At 45.6% G+C, this 20601-nt stretch overlaps 1 protein-coding gene across 1 annotated transcript in view; it reads right to left on the bottom strand.

Moving 5' to 3' along the window:
• Window positions 1–1752: 1752 nt before the first annotated feature.
• Window positions 1753–20601, bottom strand: part of ANGPT4 (angiopoietin 4) — a 71065-nt gene continuing 52216 nt past the window's right edge. The window contains exons 6-9 of the mRNA XM_054979047.1: window positions 16363–16464; window positions 13869–14035; window positions 6208–6338; window positions 1753–4094 (exon numbers count right to left, since the gene is read on the bottom strand). Of these exons, the coding sequence (XP_054835022.1) occupies window positions 3922–4094; window positions 6208–6338; window positions 13869–14035; window positions 16363–16464 (573 nt within the window). The 3' untranslated portion in view covers window positions 1753–3921. The remainder of the gene's footprint in view (window positions 4095–6207; window positions 6339–13868; window positions 14036–16362; window positions 16465–20601) is intronic.

Consider the following 20601-nt stretch of genomic DNA (forward strand, 5'->3'; position numbering starts at 1 on the left):
CAGGAAATCTGGGAGCAATATTTGATGGGTAGGATTGTGCATAATCCATTTTTAGGGAACTTGCATAAGGTAGTTCCTTTGTTCGAATATGATGAAATATGGAAACCAGTTTTAGATGTTTTAAATGCCAAAGATGTAATCCCCTCAATGCAACAAAGTTTAAATGCTTGTTTATTGTAAAGAGTTGTTTTGATAGTTTCTTTTATGGTTTAATTTTCATTCTTTTCTTGTTCGTATTTTACGGTTTTATCATTTCTTGTATTAAATCTTTATTTTTTTAAAAAAAAAAGATCTCAGAGATGCTTTGGACCACTTGCCCTTAAGGAGCTAAAATGACTTGTCTTGTGGTGACGGAATGTGCTATAGAATAAATCAACCCTTTCTGTGTGCATCCGCCCATATTCTGATGGACAAACTGGAAGACTGTGGACTGGGCTATAGGACAGTTCAGTGGATAGGGAACTGGTTAGAGGACCACTCCCAAAGAGTGGTGGTCAACAGCGTTTCATCAGATTGGAGGGAGGTGTCCAGGGGGGTGCTGCAGGGCTCGGTTTTGGGCCCGGTACTTTTCAATATTTTTATCAATGATCTGGATGAAGGAGTGGAAGGGCTGCTCATTAAATTTGCTGATGATACCAAATTGGGAGGGGTAGCAAACACCCAAGAAGATAGAATTAAAATTCAACAAGACCTGAATACTCTGGAGAAGTGGGCAGCTGTGAATAGGATGCAATTCAACAGAGACAAGTGCACAGTATTACATCTAGGCCACAAAACTGGGAAGCACAAATGCTGGATGAGGGATACACTTCTGGGCAGTAGTATATGTGAAAGGGATCTTGGGGTAAGAGTGGACTGTAAACTAAATATGAGCAGTCAGTGTGATGTGGTGGCAAAAAAGGCTAATTCAATCTTGAGTTGTATCAAAGGGGTCATAGCGTCGAAATCGCAGGAGGTCATAGCCCCTCTCTATACTGCCTTGGTCAGGCCGCACCTGGAGTATTGTGTGCAGTTGTGGAGGCCTCACTTCAAAAAAGGATGTGGACAAAATTGAGAGGGTACAGAAGATAGTGACGAGGATGATCAGGGGTCTGGAGACTGAGCCCTACGAGGTAAGGTTTAAAAGCACAAAGAAATGGTAGCATTTCAGTGGGGCTTGCACAGGAAAGTTTCCTGATGGACTGTGCCCCTATGTTAGGGGTTGGGGTTGGGATAACCCAGCTGCCCAGTTTATCATGTAGGAGAGTCAGTTCAAATGGCCCTCCCAGTGTCATGCAGGGTTGCCAACTCTAGCTGGAGAAATTCCTGGAGATTTGGGGGCAGCGCCTGGGGAGGGGAGAGCTTGTGGGAGGGAGGGAGCTCAGCCACAGAGTTCATCCTGTGAAGCTACCTTCCTCCAGGGGAACTGATCTCTCTAGTCTGGAGATTAGGTGTGATTCTGGGAGAACACTAGACCCCAACAGACCACATCTGGCCAGCTGATTCAGTCCCTGGAGCAAGAACCTCTCCTATGAGTAGCTATGCCTCCACTATTACAAGTTTACTGGAAACCAGGCAGTGCCAGCCGAGGTGTCTCGGTTGGACCATTCCCAGCACCAGGGATGTGAAAGCCAGCAGCCTAGCCAGTAAGGGCTTTTATAACGGACACAATCCCGAAGTTTCTGAAGCGAAGACTTGCCATTTCGTGGAAGATTCAGAAGCAAAAGAAAGGAGGCTGAAATGCCAGCTTAAGAGCCTGATCCCGTATTACAGCTGCTGGTTAACATTTATTCAGTGCCATTGGTGTGCCGGGTGTTGTACAGAACAAAAAATCAACATAACTTTTGCCCAGATCAATGATGTTTCTGTCACCAGGGCTGAGTTCATAACCTAAAAAGTCACCATCTCTTTCTTCCCTCCGCTGCCTTCTGGGACAGACGCACATGCCTTCTGCAGATTCTCTCTTGAGATACACAGTGTCGCCCTCTTGCTCGCTGTCACACTGCCTCATGCATTCTGTAGTCTGATAGCAACATTTTCATTTTGGAGGCTGGATTTCCCCCGTTAGCCTAGCTGATCTGGAGCAGGAGTCTCAGTGATAATCACGTTATCTAGTCCAGTCCCCAGACCTCCCCCCACCCACAAGAGCCTGGAAAATTGCTTCTCATCTACCAGGAGGGGCCTTCATAAAATAAGACTAAGCCTTACATTGTATAAAGTGTTGGAAGGGCTAGAAGACTGCTGGTGGAGCCAGGTACGGGCAAGGGCCCTCAGGGGGCCAGGCATACTGTAGATCACAAAACCCATGATGCAGTACAGCTGACATGGCAAGACCGACTGTCCAGGACACTGGCTAGTTGGAGGAAACTACTGCGCACATGGGAGAAGGTGGAATCAGAAAGATGCATTTTCTGTGGAAATTTGTGACACTAGAAAAAATGCAAATAGAAGTCCTGTGGCACCTTAAAGATGAGCATCTACGTAAGCTTTTCATGGTCCACTAATGTTCACAACAAATGCTTACTTTGAAGGTGCCACAAAAATCCTCTTTGCTTTTTATCACAAAGGATGTCTATCCCCTGTAGCAATGAACACCCCCAAACAGGAAAAACAAAGAACATTTCAAAGTAAAAAGTTACTTCACCCATTCATACTTACCACATCTTCTACAAACACTTCTTCGCATGTTTGGCATTTGCAATATACAAGCGCATCTTTCAACACATGCTTCTAGGTTAGAGATGGGCATGAACTGGAAAAAACCGAACCATGCGGTTCATGGTTTGTCAAATTTCACGAACCACAAACCATGAACTTTTACAAACCTGCCCCTGGTTCACGAACAGGTTTGTTTGGTTCGTGAAAACATCACATCCAGGTCAGCAGAAGGTCACTTCCGGGTCAGCAGAAGGTCTGCAGGAAGTCTATCCCCTGTTACCTAGGAAACTGATTGATTGGCCCCAGGCTGTCTGCAGCCATGAACCAAAAAATGAACCAAATGAACCAGCCTAAAGTTCGTGGTGGTTCGTCAGAAATGGGATCTGACTAACCGCGGTTCACAAACCACGAACCGGCCTGGTTCGTGCTTAATTTTGGTTCGTATTTTAGTTCGTGCCCATCTCTATTCTAGGTATGCCATTAAAAGAGAAGGCCCTGCCTCCCACATCCTTCCGGAATTGTCAACATCTTTCCCCACAAATTGCGACTTGCTACTTTACCAGCTTACTACTGCTCTACAGAGCAAGAAAAAGAAATTTGATGAAGGAAAAGTGTGAAAACTGAAACGAGCAGGGAGCAGAGATGTTTCAAAAGTCTGTTGCAAAGAAAATAAGCACACTCTGTGATTAAGTCAAGAGGATCAATCCTTATTCCCGTCACAGTCACTGAGACTATTCAGACACTCCAAATATCATTCACTGTCCTGCGCATAGCAAGAGTTCCTGGAAGAAAATGCCCGTAAAGCCAAGAATGATGATTCACACCTCCTCTTTAGAAGCAAAGTCAAGAGGTGTGTTGCACAATTCAACCAGCAGGGAGCAAACATGAGCAAAGTTGGCCTTCTTCCATCTTTCAAGGCAAGCAACTGCTTCAATTTGTCCAAACGTGAACATTTGTGAAGGGTTTTTCTGGGTTTAGCCACCCAGCCCTCCCTCTTCCCATCTTATCTGGTGAAAGTGGCACATTTTTCCCCATAGGTCAGATTTTGCCTTTAACATATAGAGCAGTGTCTTCTTTCAATTTTCCCTTGGAAGCCCAAGAGCGAACGGAAGGTTATCTTAAAAATAACAATTGCATTCTTTCTCTGCAGAACTCTGTCTTCCTTCTGCAGAGCCTTATTCCAGCAGTGTCTGCAGTTGCTCAGTTGCACCTGTCAGGAGCCAAAGATATTTCTGAGCATACCCCTGGAAAGTCTCTGAGGAAATGCAGCATGGAAATGTGCGGCTATGCCCCTTCACGCCCGCCTGAAGGCCTGATCATCATCCGTGTGCTTTTTAATGAGTAACCAGGCCCCTGGAAGTAATGCCAGCGAATGCCATTTAGCTTCCGGACGTTGTGTCTGGCTGGATAGTAAATGCCGTTCAGATTTGAGAGTCCACAAGCGTCAAACCACCAACCTGAACACGGAGGAACAGAAGAGAGACATTTTAGACAAAAGATTTGAGTTTAAGTGCAAGACTGCCTGTACTGCAGGCTAAGAAAAAGACCCTTAAAATCAGGGAAAGATTTTAAGCTGCCAGTAGACATGACTGCTTGGATCCCATAGGAATAAGGAAAGTTCTCCTATTTTTAGGAGTCCTTTACAGGAAGGGATTACGGCATGCCCAGGCCAGCTTATCTTGCAGTGTGCCCACACGCCTTGCCATTTGTGGAATTTCTTCCCTGGTAAAGAATTAATCATTTAGCACTATAAAAGTGTAACAAAATTACATATATTTATTATTGAGTATACACAAAAACAATTTAAATTTATCTTTTTAACTGTTTAACTTTTTAATTGTTGTTTTTGTGTACACTCTATAATGAATATATGTAATTTTGTTACACTTTTGTAGTGCTAAGCTTTTTTCCCCTTCATTTTTTAGGCAGAATTAATCATTCTCAGAATCCCTGCATCTACTTGCTTCAACTGGCAAGTTTCTAGACCTTAAAGGTAAAGGTATGTTGTGTCTACCACAAGGTAGTCCCTGTGCAAGCACCGAGTCATTACTAACCCATGGGGGGACGTCACATCACGACGTTTTCTTGGCAGACTTTTTACAGGGTGGTTTGCCATTGCCTTCCCCAGTCATCTACACTTTACCCCCAGGAAACTGGGTACTCATTTTGCCGACCTCGGAAGGATGGAAGGCTGAGTCAACCTTGAGCTGGCTATCTGAACCCAGCTTTGCCAGGGAAGGCAATGGCAAACCACCCCATAAAAAGTCTGCCAAGAAAATGTCATGATGCAACGTCCCCTCATAGGTTCTAGACCTCATGACTGCAAAAATAAACATATGGGCAGAGTCTGATGAACTCCCCTCTTCTTACTTGCCCAAGGTAATGCCAATTGCCACCTAGGGGTCAGGAAGAAATTTTCCCCAGGCCATTTCGGCTAGGGATCCTGATGGTGTTTTGCCATCTTCTGGGCATGGAGTGTCAGAGTAGGATCTGGGAGACCCAGGTTCGAATCCTGGCTGTGCCATGGAAGCTTGCTGGATGACCACAGGCCAGTTTGGATAAGGATCCTGGAGGTGTTTTGCCACCTTCTAGGCATAGAGCAAAGGTCACTGTGGGTGTAGGGAGGGGAGGTATTTGTGAATTTCCTGCATTGTGCAGTGGGTTGGACTAGATGACCCTGGAGGTACCTTCCAACCCTATGATTCTATGGTTCTATGAAATATCAGATGATAGACAGAAATCGGCCCTGCTCAAGGGTAGGCGTCCAAAGTGCAAAGTTCCTCAGAGTTCCTTCACCCTCTCCAAAGAGTAGCAGAGGAACCCAGTAAGTCCTGTAAATGCATGCATTTTCCAAATTGCTTAATGTGCATAACTTAGGAGCTAACTGACTTAGGTCATGAAGCCCTTTTGACCCTTTCTCCAGAGCAAGGAGCCCTCAGGAGGGGGAGGGATGATTCAGGCTTACAGTCATTTTTATTCCCTCCAAACCACTTCCGCTTATTCATCCATGAAAATATTTCTAACCCATCTTCCCACTTGATGCAGGCTTCCAAGTAGAGGGCTGGTCCACCCTGAGAGCAGGGTTTCTGCACGTGCTCAGTTTTTTTTTGCTAGTGTATATATAGGCATTCCATTTCCGGCCCTAGCATCCCAGCCCCCGTGTTTTAAGAGGCAAAATCAAGTCCAGAAGTTTGACAGGAAGTCAAAGTGGTTGCGGGAGCATTTTCAGGGGAAAGGAACTGGCAGGCAAAGGGTTAAAGATTCTTTCCCTCCTGTTTTGAAATTTGTGTGGGGGGGAGGTGCCTACAAAGACCAGATCAAAGCATTTGGTTGTCTCTCCACCCTACCACAGATTCAGAATCTGATTGAGCGTAGTGACTTTTTTAAGAGTGGAGAAAATATATAGTGCTGCTTGCATAATTTATGCAGTTTGCAAGTTTAGGGAGGGTTGGTTTTGGGGGGAGAGGGAGGAAAGAGGCACGCAAGACTCCACCCTCTGTCTCCCTCCACCACCTGAGCTGCTTGTACCTCTCTCCTTAGCAGAAGTTGGTGGCACAAGGATCTACTCACCGCCGGAAAGCATCTGGGCACATTTGCACATACAGTTGTCGTTATCCGAATCTCGTGTGCTGAAGCTGGTCCCTTGGAAGACCAAGCCGCTCTGCTGCCCAGCGGTGCCCTTGTAGCCTTTCAAAGAAAGCCTGAAGAACAGAGAGGAAGAAATGTACTCACTCAGGGACAGGCAGGGGGCAAGATGAATAGCTCTGTTAGCACAAGAAGAGCCAGTGAGAGAGACTGGAACTTCTTGGGGAACCATCCGAATGTTAGCAGAGTTGTATGCATAGAAGCATGTGTTTATGACCTTGCATGACAGTGTCTTTACACAAGACAACTGACACATGAAGAACATGTGTCAGGAGAGGCAATGTTAGCCGGGAAGGATAGTTTAAAAAGACGGAGCCAGAGGCAGGGTAAAGGTTTTGCTATACGCTGGAGCTGTGTGAAGGGGCTGTGAAATGCCAGAAGGGAAACTTCAACCCATTATAACCTCTCCGGGTCCAAGCCCAGCTCTGGAAGGCAGCTCCAGCCCATTTCCATTCCTTGCTGCCCTCTGGTTGCCATCCCACCCAGTTTTAGACTGGAGAGGTGAAACTGACAGAGCCTTCCTGGAGGCAAAGATGAAATTAACAAACCCTCTGAAGAGCGATCTCTCCATAGGCTCTGTCTTTTAAAACTGTGCTTCCCGGCTAACATTGCCTCTCCCTACACTTGATGAACCCGTGCCGACGTGTCTTGTGTGTATGGTCAGAGAAACAACTTACACTCAGAGCCTCGGTTAAGCTTTAGAAAAGAAATATGAGTTCATTTATTGTTGGAACTCCGTACTGCATAGGAAAGGGAAGAGACAGGATTCTTTCTAGCAGGGATAGTCTAAAGACGACGCTGGATGGTAGGATGGCACATCCTGCATCCATGGTGTCAAGATGGAGAAGAGACAATGAGAGGAAGGTGTGATAAGAAGGGGGAAGTCTTTGAGAATACAACGTTAACATCAAAAGACAGCACAGGAAGGTAGAAAGCCTGGACAATCAGACCCCTGACCTTTCTCTCTCTCTATCTCATTGGTTGTTCTTTTCTGAAACCTGAGAAAGGGACAGTGTAACAGAGCTCCTCATTTTACAATGAGGGCTTTGCATCACACATGCGGTAGGAGTTTTGTACCCCCTCCCCCAGCGCTTTGCTGTTTGTGGCCACCGTAGGCAGGGGAAAGTATAGTTTTGCAAACCAGCCCATGGAGTTTTTAATTTCTCTGTTGTGAAAAATTGCCTTACTTATGTGGCCATGCTCAAGTTTCACAACAAAAGCCAACAGCACCTCCATGGGGCGTTTTGCAGGCGTGAAAGCAGCGAGGAAGGATTGCTTTCCTCTCCCTGCCTGTTTTTGGTCACAGAAAGGAAAGATCCTGCGTGCATCTGGGAGGCACAAAAATCCCCCCCCCACATGTGTGACTCAAAGTCCTCATGTTGTCCCCCATCTGACACAAGGACTTTCTAACGTGTAGATGCAGACTGAGATGTGCACAGTCAGTGCCAGGTAGATCTGAGCCGAGAAGCCCTCTGGCACGGCCAGTGCTGGTGGAGCTCGATCTGGCTGGCTCCTGGCAAACAGCAGCCCCTCAAGGCAGAAAACTGCCGGGAACTTTCCCAGTAGGTCCACTGTGAAATCATTAATCTTTGGAGTGGTGGTGAGAGAGGAAATGCTAAGAGGGACCTGTATTGTGTGTCCCCATTCTGGTTTTATGTATTTTTTCATCTCTCCTCTTTTTCCAAAGCTCACAGTGGTTCTTGTATCCCTGTAATACCTGCTCAGCCTGGATATTTCAAGCGAAACAGGACTGACACAAAACAATTCTTTGCTGGTTTCGGGAAATATTTTTATCCATATCCCCAAGATACCGATTTTATTCGGTGCATCTTATACTGAATCAGCCCTCTCGGACTTGCTCCGAATGTGTTTTTTTGGGAGGGTGAGGAAGCTAAGCAGGTCTACTCAGATGTAAATCCCATTGTATTCAATTGGGCTCACTTCCAGCCTTTGGACTCAATGGCATTATACTGCACTGCCTTTGCCATGTAGCTTAATGCCACTCGAGACACAGCAATTGACTCAAGGTGGGGCCCCTGACTAGCTATGTACCTGTTCTAGGGAACAGTGGAAACCGTCAAAGGAAACAACAGAACGCAGCAGGAATAAAGGGAAACAAATCTGTACAATCTAAATATTTTTGCTGTTAAAAGCACTCGAAAAGTTTGGCAACCATCCCAGCATGTTCAGTTTAGGTTTGTCAACTGCCTGGGAGAAGTCATGTTCTGTCCTTTTAATTGATTGATTGATTGATTGATTGATTGATTGATTGATTGATTGATTGATTGATTGATTGATTGATTGATTGATTGATTGATTGATTGATTGATTGATTGGATTTTTAGCCCTCCCTCCCCACAAGCAGGCTCAGGGCGGGTTACAATCATAGATAAATTACAACAAATAAAACCAGTAAAATACAATTATAGAGGCTTCATGGGACATTATTTAGAAGGTGATCCTATTCACCTCTGTGCTAGGGAAAGCTTCATGAAACCTCTATTAAATGAACAGGACATTTTTATTTAAGCCTGTTTCCAACCCTCATCTTCATAGGTATTTGAATTCTGGCACTAAGATTGCCAGTCCTTGGGCCTGAATCCCTTGGAAGTCTGTACGGAGACTCGCTGTAACACCCCAAACTCTTTGGGTGAATACTAGAACATGTTCATAGATCCAGAGGAGTTAGCCGTGTTAGTCTGTAGTAGCAAAACAGTAAAGACTCCAGTAGCACTTTTAAGACGAACCAACCTTACTGTAGCATAAGCTTTCGAGAATCACAGTTCTCTTCATCTGACAAAGAGAGCTGTGGTTCTTGAAAGCTTATGCTACGGTAAAGTTGGTTAGTCTTAAAGGTGCTACCGGACTCTTTACTAGAACATGTGGTGATGTTACTTCTGGTTACAGGGCCAGAAATGACTTCGTGAACATCACAGGAGGTCCTGCATCTCAACCCCCACTACTCATCAAAGGGCAGGCGGGCAATGGTGCGACTGCTTATCTGCATCTCATTAAGGCTTCCGACTGTGCAGATTAAAGATTTTATCTTATATTCTGAGTGGCGTCCAAACCTTGAAGTGAGATCTGAAGACAGCTTCTGCTCCTTTTAGAAAAAACTGTTTCTCAGTACAAAATAAGCCCAGCAGCAGCCCTCCTGAGTAACAGAGGCCAGGTCTAACCCGGACAGCAAAGGAATAGGAGGTAGACCTGGCCTCCACGGGTCCAGAGTCCATGTCTACCAGCCTGGCAGGGTATTGGGCCTCCAGGAGTATGAAAGCCAGGTCTACCCTGTCCTAGCCAACTGGGGCATCTCCACAAGGCAAAACAAATACTACCACAAATACTGGAGGTAAACTATATAAACCGCAGAATTATCTATTTTTTTAGAATTTTTATCAAAAATGTTACTCAAGTGCAAAGTGCTAATATGTAATAAATGCTGTAAATATAGATATATACAATTACATTCACAATGGTAGTACATCCAGCAAAGACCATAATATGGCACAATTAATAACAATCAGTCATAATACCATTAACGGTCCAACTGGTGAAAAGTCATGTATAAATAGTAAGTATTTCTTGAGTTAATTAATTAGTCTTCATTTCCTTAGGTAGATGTTGTTTTCAAAGAGCCGACCATTTCTCAGATGGAAAGGAATTGGAGCTGAACCTTTCTTCAAAGAATAGCCAACAGGTTTTTGCCAGCAGATTCTCAATTCCCATTTCGTACCAAAACTTCCTCATGGGCATAACTTTTATACATGGTCGTTAACAAAGCTCAGTAACACCACTCAGTTGGTATAGTCAGGTGGAACAATACGCCAGTGAGTCGTCGGAAACACACTTACTGAATTATGTTATAGGATGTGTGACAGTGGCCTCTGAGATGTGCCTTCTCCAAAAACAGCTGCATCACAAAAACTCAGCCTAAGATGCTAAAAATCACTCCTAGTCCCCCTTTGCCACCTGAGGCTCCTGTAAGGAGTGTAGGAGCACCACTGGAGTTTCCCTTTTCAAGGAGTGCACAACCCCATCTTCAGCAGGTCGAACCCTTATTTCAAGACCAGTTTTAACCCCAGTACACAGTACTTCCATTTCATCTGGTTTCAGTTTGTTTGCATTCTCTGTGCCTTCTGAGGACAGCAGTTGTGTTATACCTCCTCTTTGGGAGCAAATGAACGATCCAGCGAGACGCTGACAGAGGTGCAACAGGATCCCTTGCCCCCAGCAAAAGCTGAAAGGAAGGTGGCAAATTCAGACCTGTAATCCGCCCTGAGCCCGCTGATGTGGGGAGGGTGGGGTATAAATCCAGTAAATTAAATTAAAATTAAATGTAAAGTATGCAGAGACACAAGAGGAAGAGGCACTAATTCTGTTGCATCTAGGGGTGAAAATGCATGTTACAAAGTACCTAGGGATGCTCAAGTGAACCTCATTTCACGTGTCCCCCCTCCAACTTCCAAAGTACTCACTTGCACAGTCACATTTCAGTTTGCTCCTCATGAGTACATGCACGCATTCAATATCAGTTCCTCCTCAACTGCTAAAGGTATCCCAGTTTTCCCCACATCCATTCATTGAAATACAGATCTTGAGAGTTTTTCACTGCTTAAGGAATTGCAAATTGGCAAGTCAAAGGAGCCTACAGTACTTTTCTTGCAGAAAAACCAGAGGTGAATTGGTATTATACCCTCGCAACTCACTTGTCGATGTAATCACACAAAGGGAGCATCCATGTAAGTGGCATACATGTGCACCAAGCAAGAACAGCCTGCATGTGAATTGAGGGCCACACATAAACTCCTGCACTTGAGCATCCCCAGAAAATTTGTAACATGTATTTCTTCTCTAGGACGAAGAGTGAGAGCCAGTTTGGTGCAGTGGTTAAGAGTGTGGGACTGTAATCTGGAGAACCGGGTTTGATTCCCCACTCCTCTGCTTGAAGCCAGCTAGGTGACCTGGGGTCAGTCACAGTTTCTAGGAGCTCTCTCAGCCCCACCCACCTCACAGGGTGATTGTTGTGGGGATAATAATAACATACTTTGTAAACTGCTCTGAGTGGGTGTTAAGTTGTCCTGAAGGATGGTATATAAATCGAATGTTGTTGTTGTTATAAAGAGTATTTTGCCATCTTCCAGGCATGGAGCAAGAATCACTGGGTGTTTGTGTGTGTTTGGGGGGGGGGTAGTTGTAAATGTCCTGCATTGTGCAGGGGGTTGGACTAGATGACCCTGGAGGTCCCTTAGATGTCCCTGGAGGTCTATGATTCTATGATTCTAAGGCACTCATCTGTGGCCCCATCTGAAGTTCCCTTTTCCTGATTTAGATCTTGTGTTTGTCTCAATCAGCATTGTCTCCTGTGACTGGCAGCAGCCCTTCTAGCTACCAGGCAGAGAAACGGTCTTTCCCCATACCTGGTAACTCGAACCTTTGACCCAGAGATGCTAGGGGCTGAACCAAGGATCTTTTGCATGCAAAGCACTGAGCCATGGTCCCTCCCCAAACTTAGCCCATTGGACTTTCTTGGGTTAAAGCAGAACCAAGAGAATGGTGATACAAAGGGGAAGCAATTTCCAACTTCTGTACCTGCCTTACCAGGAGCAAATACAGTTACAACCAGGAGATAAAAAGTACACCGCTGTGAACTATAGAGGAGGAAGAATCTCTCACATTCAGAAAGGCAGCCATGTTCCTGGTCTCCCAAGAGGAACCGGCCAACTGCAGACAGAAACCATCAGCAAGTTGCGCTCTGAAGTTCACAAGAATCAGCAAATTCCTCAGAGCCGGCTTTCTTGGCACAGGGATGGGAAACCTTCCAAGGAACACGGTGGTGCCGATAGAGGCAAAGATGATGATATGTTATGTGGCTCTTCTCCAGAGCAAAGTTCTCTTGTAATAGCCAATTTTGACGGAATTGACTTAACACCCCCGCTTAGCTCGACTTGAAGTTGGCAATGCCAAGCCTCATTTTGATGACCCCTGCGGCTTTGGCGCCTGAAGCATGTACAAAACATCCCTGTTCAATCTCCACTGAGCTTGATGACTAAGGGAATGAGACCACTTGGCCATCAGATTGCTGGTCCAGTTTGGGATTCTCTCCAAACTGGTGGTTTCTTAGGACAAGAAAAGCTCAGAGGAGCTTGGAGCAGGAGATGAGGCAGTACCACCATGTTGCATTTCCGTAGTGTCTAAAAATCTCCATTGCAAGTCTTCGGAGTAGAGATTCGGAGATGGGCACAAATTGGAAAAACCCGAACCATGCGGTTCATGGTTCGTCAAATTTCACGAACCATGAACTTTCACGAACCTGCCCCTGGTTCGTGAACCAGTTCATTTGGTTCGTGAAAACACCACATCAGGGTCAGAAAACCATCACTTCCGGGCCAGTAGAAGTTCACTTCCAGGTCAGCAGAAGGTCTGCAAGAAGTCCATTCCCTGTTGCCTAGGAAACTGATTGATTGGCACCAGGCTGTCTGCAGCGACGAACCAAAAAATGAACCAAACGAACCAGCCTAAAAGTTCATGGTGGTTCATCAGAAATGGGATCTGATGAACTGTGGTTCGCGAACCACGAACCGCCCTGGTTCATGCTTAATTTTGGTTCATATTTCGGTTCGTGCCCATCTCTACTTCGGAGTCCTGGTTCTGCTTTTCCTTGGCAACATCATTTCTTCTCATGCAAAAGTTTAGGTGTATCTTATCTCAGCCTTGGAAGGGGGTTTGCTGAGTATGAGCAAATGCTGACTCGGCTTGAAGGCCTTGTGTCTTCAAAGTCCACCCTCTGGGAGGCTGGGCCCAGAAGAGGCCAGGTCTTCAAGCTTACTCGGCATTTTCTCATTCCCAGCAAACATCTTTCCGAAAGCTGGGATAAGATGAAATTGGTTCAAACCTCAGGGAGGTAGATTTAGGTGAAACATTAGGAAAGACTCCTTAACTTTAAAAAACAGTTTTTCAGATATTCTGAGACAGAATGCATCGATTCCTTTGCTCCTCACCCCACTGTCATCTTTGGGCAACGAGGTTTTGTAGGTTTTAGCAACAGAAAAAAAGAAAATCAGAAATTTGTAACCGTGATCTGTGATCTTTGCCTGTGGCGTATTCACTTTTTCCACTAAGCTGGATGTGACGGCACATGCAGCTGCTGTTTTAAAGATATTTCAAAATGCTGCGAGGGTCCCATCAGTGTGGCACTCTTGTCTCCCACCCCCTTTTCAAGTGCCAAAACAGATGCAAGTGAGGGTGGATGTCTCAACATTTGATAAAGTACAGGGGGGAGGACATCTTTTTTGATCAGTGGCCGCGTTCGCTAAATTCTCTGGCATTTACAGAAAAAAATATGAAAGAGAAAAGGGGGACTGTTCATTACATTCTGTGATGTCGTAAATACCGTTCGTGCATAAGGCATTGGAATATCAGCAGACAGTGTAGAATCAGTGTCGAAATGTCATACTTAAATTTGTAATTGTGCTATTTGAGCCAGACTTCTTTTTGTGACGTTCAGTCTGATGTCAAGAAGAAAAATCTAACCCAGTATACACTCCAGTTCTTTAGGATGTTTCTTACGGGCAAATATCACACCCTACCTGTATCGCTGACGCTCGCTCCCCAACTGGAACTTCTCATACTGGGCATAGGCGCGATTCCCTTCCCAGTCCAGGAGCTCCACTTTCAAGGAATAGGCTCCCTGATTGGTTAGGAGATGGACTGCTTCATTACCCAACCAATATTCTCCGGCGGGATCCCCGAAGCCCTGTGTGGGATAGAAAGCATTGAGTGGATCGGTCTGTTTTGTGGTTCAGATTGGCTAAGACTGCAGTCCTGTACCCAATTATAAGGAAATAAATTTCATTGGATTCATGGGATTTATTCCTAAGTAAATGCGCATAGGATTTGGCTGCAAGGGCACAATCCTGTGTACACACACCTGTGGTTGTGGAGAGTGCCCTCAAGTCAGAGTTGACTTATGACAACTTCTGTTGGGGTTTTCATGGCAAGAGACTAACAGAGGTGGTTTGCCGTTGCCTGCCTCTGCAACCCTCATCTTCCTTGGAGGTCTCCCATCCAATTACTCACCAAGGCCAACCCTGCTTAGCTTCTGAGGTCTGATGAGATCAGGCTCACCTGGGCTATCCAGGTCAGAGCAGAAACACACCTGGGAGCCAGTTTATTGAACAAACTGGTGTCCCAGGTGTCTTTAGGGACAGTTTGCCAAGCCAGGCATGCTCAGTAAGACTTCTGAAACTTTCAAGTGCTGCAAGAGTTGAGGAAGCCCTGTTGGGCATGCATACAACCTTTTAACAAGGAAGGAAGAAGCATTACCTACTTCTGTTTGTGGGCAGAGGTGTGAGTATGAGGCAGCACAACTGGGTTGAGGCAGCACAACAGGGAGGCAGTGGAGGGAACACTTTCCCCAAATCCATCAACTGAGGTTACTGAGGACACCCACCCACAAAACCATACTTAATTACTGGATATTGAAAAAGTGCTTTGGGGAGCAGAGGGCAGAATGGATTGATGACCTCACTTGTTTCTAGCCAATCAGCTCTGTGCACACCAGTTTCTGCTGTAAACAGGAAACAAGGGTTCCCCTGTGCTCCATCGTGGAAATAAGCGAATTCATCTGACTCACATGCTGAGCGCCTTTACATGTAATATTATCCACATCTGGAACACACACTCAGGGAGCCAAGCAAGAATCAGTCAAGTTGTGAGCAGATGTTAGCCCACGTTTACTGCTGTGCAAGTGTTTTTCTCTCTCTGCCTTCTCATGTAATTCTTTTGGAGAATTATGATTAACAAAACTAAGGCAGACCCCGACAGGGCCAGCTACATACTGAGGCCCTGGCAGATTTGAGGGTTAGCTTCCCATTTACCTGTCTGGGGCAGATTCCCAGTTTCAAATTCCTACCTCCAAGAAACATTTGTTCGTTTGTTCATTCATATTTATAGTCTGCCATTGTTAATGAGACCCAAGATGGATTACACAGTGTTTGTCCATGCAATTAACAGCTGGGACAATCAATAAACAATATAATTGTGCGTGTGACCGAAATTGGAAAAGAGGCATACAGTTCAGATACAGGAACAGAGCAACGAAACATTGCTGGGACAAAATGTAAGAATTTGATGTGACCTATTAAACAACACAAACACTACCCAGTAAGAGCATATCCACCTCTGCAGACAGTATCCAGTAGTATAGTCTACAGTCCCTGTCCCTTTACCAAACCATTTTTCTGCACCATTTCCTTACAACACAGCCCTATTGCCTGAGTGAAATAGCCCTCCTGAATAATTCAATCTTGTATAGTTTGCTGAAAGCCAAGAAGGTGGGAGTTTTCCTGACCTCTTCAAGCAAGCCATTCCATAAGGTGGATGCCATTACAGAGAATGTGTGTGTGCAGGCAGCTGTGAAAAAAAATGTCATCCACGTAGTGATGCTCTAGAAAATTTCCCTAGTGTCTATGGTAAATACCATAGAGATTAGGGGAGGCAGCCTAGAGTCTCTTGCAGAGGTAACAACATATCTTCTCCAAACTCCGCCCACCCCAGGTACTGCCTCACAAATATTCTGGAATCACCAAGTTAGTCCTGGAAACCCTATTTGGAGGAGTATCGATGTGCCCTCCCATCCACTGCCAGTCAGTGGCCCACTTGCCACCCACCTGATTGCTGTCCCTGGAAGGAGATAAGAAGAATTATCCTCTCCAGCAATCAGGCCTCCATAAAAGTAGCACAGCAAGCCATACATACCAGTTCCTGGATTCTCTCAAGATGGTTCCACTTACGATAGCACGGACACTATTTCCGGTGGCGTGTTACCAGGACAGCCAAAGTGACAGCTGAACTCTTGCAGGGGGATGCAATCTCAAGAAAGTTCAGGAAGTCCCATAGGGCATGCATGGCTTACTGGCTGTTTTTATGAAGAACTGGGGGCTGAACACTAATAAGGAGAAGGTCCCCTTTGGCTCTTGGGTGAGGACGGCAGTGGCGTTATCAAGGAGGTGTGGGGAAATATGAGTTTTGCTGCTGCCTCTGGTGGTGGTAAAGCCTCATCAACTATTGTTGGACCCAGACCTGTTTATACTCCTTCCAGTTCCGCTGGAAACTGACACTGCCGTTGATGCGGTGCTGGATAACTGTCCACCCACCACCTTCTGTCTCCATGTCGCAATAGGCCTGCCAAAAGGAAGAAAGTAGAAAGAAATCTGTGTTGGGTAATTAACAGAGAGGAACTCAAATCCTGAATTATCTCCCTTGAACAGAAGGCCTAGAAGCTTTTCTTGAAATGATGAACCTGATATTCTCAGGACACTGAAGGTTGCACTCCACATCAGACTTTGCATTTAGTCTGTGTAGTCACAGCAAGAGACTAAAGACCAAGCTACAAGTGACGAATGACACTTGAACGGCAAGTGAACAGACTCACGTGTATTCCTCCCTGTTCAGAAAGGAACAGGAAGGAATACACGCCAGTCTGTTCCCTTGCCGTTCAAGTGTCATTCATCACTTGTAGATTGGCCCTCAGTGTGGTGCAGTGGTTAGAGCGTTGGACTAGAATCTGGGAGACGCAGGTTTGAATCCTCACTATGCCATGAAAGGTTGCGAGTTGACCTTGGGCCAATCACACACTCTCAGCCTAACCTACATCAAGGGTTTGTTGTTAGTAGAAATAGTTAGAATTCATTTGGTAGCAGAGGATGGTTAGTCAGAAGCGTTTTCCACCCAACATACAGTAATTAATCCCCAGGCAATCAAACTGTAGAAAAGAGAACTTACAGTTTCTTGAGATAGATTCCATTCATGGCAAAATCTTGGAGTAGAAAGAAAGAGTCCTAGTCTAAAGAGTTACTTTCCCTATAAATACCATGGCCGGATAGTCCAGCATCAAAGCAGCAAGTGGGTCTGTAAATGAAGCCTTTATGGCAGGAGCTCTGAGAAATGCATCCTTCCCCTTTGGAAGGCCATGAGGCAAGAAGAAATCCCCCAAGTGACTGAGAGCCAAGCTACAAGTGACATTTTTCACGTGAAGGACACTTGATCGCTTTCGCAAGTCTTTCTGGGAATTGAAGTCCCTCTCCCCCGCCCCTTTTCCTTCTGTTCCTTCCCCTCTCTGTTAGAATCACTGCCTGAAGAGCCAGAGAAAGCCAGCAGCAACAGCAGCTTTTGCAAATCGTTTCTCCAGTCACAAGCCTGCTCTCAACGATCTTTGGGGGTGGGCAGCTGCAACTTTCTCCCTTCCCTGGGCGTCCTGCTCAGCTTCACCAACATGTCAGCTTTCTCCAGAGCAGCTCCCCAGGAGCAAGATGATTTGCAAAAGCTGCTGCTGCCTCTGGCTTTCTCTGGCTCTTCAGGCAGCGATTCTAACAGAGAGGGGAAGGAACAGAAGGAAAAGGGGCGGGGGAGAGGGACTTCAGTTCCCAGAAAGACTTGCGAAAACGATCAAGTGTCCTTCACGTGAAAAACGTCGCTTGTAGCTTGGCTCATAGAGACAGAAGCAACCCCTTCCCTCAGTTCTCCTGAGATGCTGTGAACTCAACACAGGATACTTCACACACTGCAGGGCAGGAGGGAAGGGATGTGTGCACACGCAGAAGCAACTCAATGAACAACCGTTACAGGTAAGTGCAACCCTGTTTTCATCTTTGTTCTTCTAAGCAGTCCCGCAATGGGAGCTCACCAAGCTACACAAAAAGGAGGCGGGGAGAATCTCTCCAGAAAAACGTAACTCTTTTATTAAAACATCACAAGGTGCAAAGTGCAGCAGTAACTGTAATAATAACTCTGAGACACACGAGCAATGCATAGAACAGCATGTTCGTATGTGGTTCAGTTTCTTTTTTCAGGTGAATGAGGAATGCAGGAATCAAGATTCCCAGTTAGAGTAAATGTCCACAGCATAAAGTGTCTGCAGAGGAGCCAAGCTACAAGTGACGCCTGACACAAGTTGGACCCTTGTAAGCTTCTGTCAGACTATGGAATCCCAATTATCTAGAGTTCATCTCCCCCTTCTGCAAGAAGCACAAAGTGTCTTGATTCCAAAAGGTTTATTGAAAGACAATGCTCAGGATACAAGTGTCCATATTCCAAGGACTAGGAAAGCCTTGGCTGAACGAAAGCATTGTTGAGAATGACACACAAAATGAAAGTAACAACACTTCAAACACTCATTCCCAGCCTCCCCCCTTAGTCCTGTCTAGAAGGCCTGGGAAGGCGAGGACGTCAAGGTCGGCCGGAACGGGTTGATAAGAATTCTTCACTTCCATGGATATATGCGGCCTGGACAGCACCTGGGCCTGGAGGGAGAGAACTAAACAACTACAGATTATAATAATATAAGAACATGGTGTAGCTTTGGCTTGAGAACTGACTAGCAAACTGACACTCTGACAGCTTCCCTCAAGTTTTGATGGGAAATGTAGGCGTCCTGGTCTTGCAGCTTGGCTCTCCGACTGCTGTCCAATGGATTTTTCAACTGTCACTTGTCCAACATTCCACCAAGCTGCCTACATTTCCCTTCAAAACTTGAGAGAAGCTGACAAGTGTCCAACCTGTGTCAAGCGTCACTTGTAGCTTGGCTTGTACACCACGAAGCAAGGCTGTGTGTGAGTTATGCTTGTGCCTTTGTTGAGTGAGAGCAGAACCACAAGTGACAAAAGGCACAGATTGGACACTTGTCAGCTCCCCTCAAGTTTTGATGGGAAATGTAGGCATCCTGGTCTTGCAGCTTGGCTCTCCGACTGCTGTCCAATGGACTTTTCAACTGTCACTTGTCCAACATTCCACCAAGCTGCCTACATTTCCCGTCAAAACTTGAGAGAAGCTGACAAGTGTCCAACCTGTGTCAGGCATCACTTGTAGCTTGGCTTGTACACCACGAAGCAAGGCTGTGTATGAATTATGCTTGTGCCTTTGTTGAGTGAGAGCAGAACCACAAGTGACAAAAGGCACAGATTGGACACTTGTCAGCTCCCCTCAAGTTTTGATGGGAAATGTAGGCGTCCTGGTCTTGCAGCTTGGCTCTCCGACTGCTGTCCAATGGACTTTTCAACTGTCACTTGTCCAACATTCCACCAAGCTGCCTACATTTCCCGTCAAAACTTGAGAGAAGCTGACAAGTGTCCAACCTGTGTCAGGCATCACTTGTAGCTTGGCTTGTACACCACGAAGCAAGGCTGTGTATGAGTTATGCTTGTGCCTTTGTTGAGTGAGAGCAGAACCACAAGTGACAAAAGGCACAGATTGGACACTTGTCAGCTCCCCTCAAGTTTTGATGGGAAATTTAGGCATCCTGGTCTTGCAGCTTGGCTCTCCGACTGCCGTCCAATGGACTTTTCAACTGTCACTTGTCCAACATTCCGCCAAGCTGCCTACATTTCCCGCCAAAACTTGAGGGAAGCAGACAAGTGTCCAACCTGTGCCTTTTGTCACTTGTGGTTCTGCTCTGAGCCTTTGGTTCTCCCTCTCGTGTGCTCAAGGAGAAGCGGCCCCTTATCAAAGCTCTAAAGAATCTAAGGAAAACTTCTCCAAGCAGCCTGCTCAGTCCCCAGTGTGGGACCGCACAGAAGATGAATAAATAAATGAAGCCAGGAATCAAGAAATAGCAGGGGAACGAAATCAATAAGGTGCGCCCTTCCTCCAAGAATTCAGACCAGCACACACTGTACTCAGCTCTCCATTTTATCCTCAGAAACAGTATCAGTGAAACAAGAGCCCTGTGTGGTAAGTTAGGCTGAGAAGGGTGACTGGCCTATGATACCCCAGCTTCATGGGTGAGCCGAGATCTGAACCAACGTCTTCTAGATTCTAGTCTGGCCCTATCAGTACATCACTTGCTCTTCTGCCTTTCTTCCTCGGCATGCACAATGGTCCCAAAAGAGTAGGTTTGCCAACCTCCAGGTGAAAACTCAAACCAGAAGGCTCCGTCCGGGACTGAAAGCCTCAAGTAAAGAAATCATCCCAGAGGACTCAAAACAAAACAAAAGCCCATTTACTTCCGCAAGGTTTTCTGCAGCTTCAGTGAAAAAAAAATAGCTTTTGACTCATTGGGCCGAGTGCTTTTGCACCGACGTAAATGGACTGTTATAACTGAACGGATTGATTAAGGATTGTTGTATATTTCCCCCATGATTTGGACACATTTGTATATGTCACAATGTTTTTAAATACTTTGTAATAATTGATGGTATGAGATTTACTGATTGACACTTTTGAACTACTGGCACTTTAAAAAAACGATACATATATATATAAAAAAATATTTATAAGATTGTATAATTTTGTTCTGAGTCCTCCAGGATTATTTCTTTATTTGTA

This window comes from Eublepharis macularius, chromosome 5 (assembly GCF_028583425.1).
Source record: "Eublepharis macularius isolate TG4126 chromosome 5, MPM_Emac_v1.0, whole genome shotgun sequence".
NCBI lineage: Eukaryota > Metazoa > Chordata > Lepidosauria > Squamata > Eublepharidae > Eublepharis > Eublepharis macularius.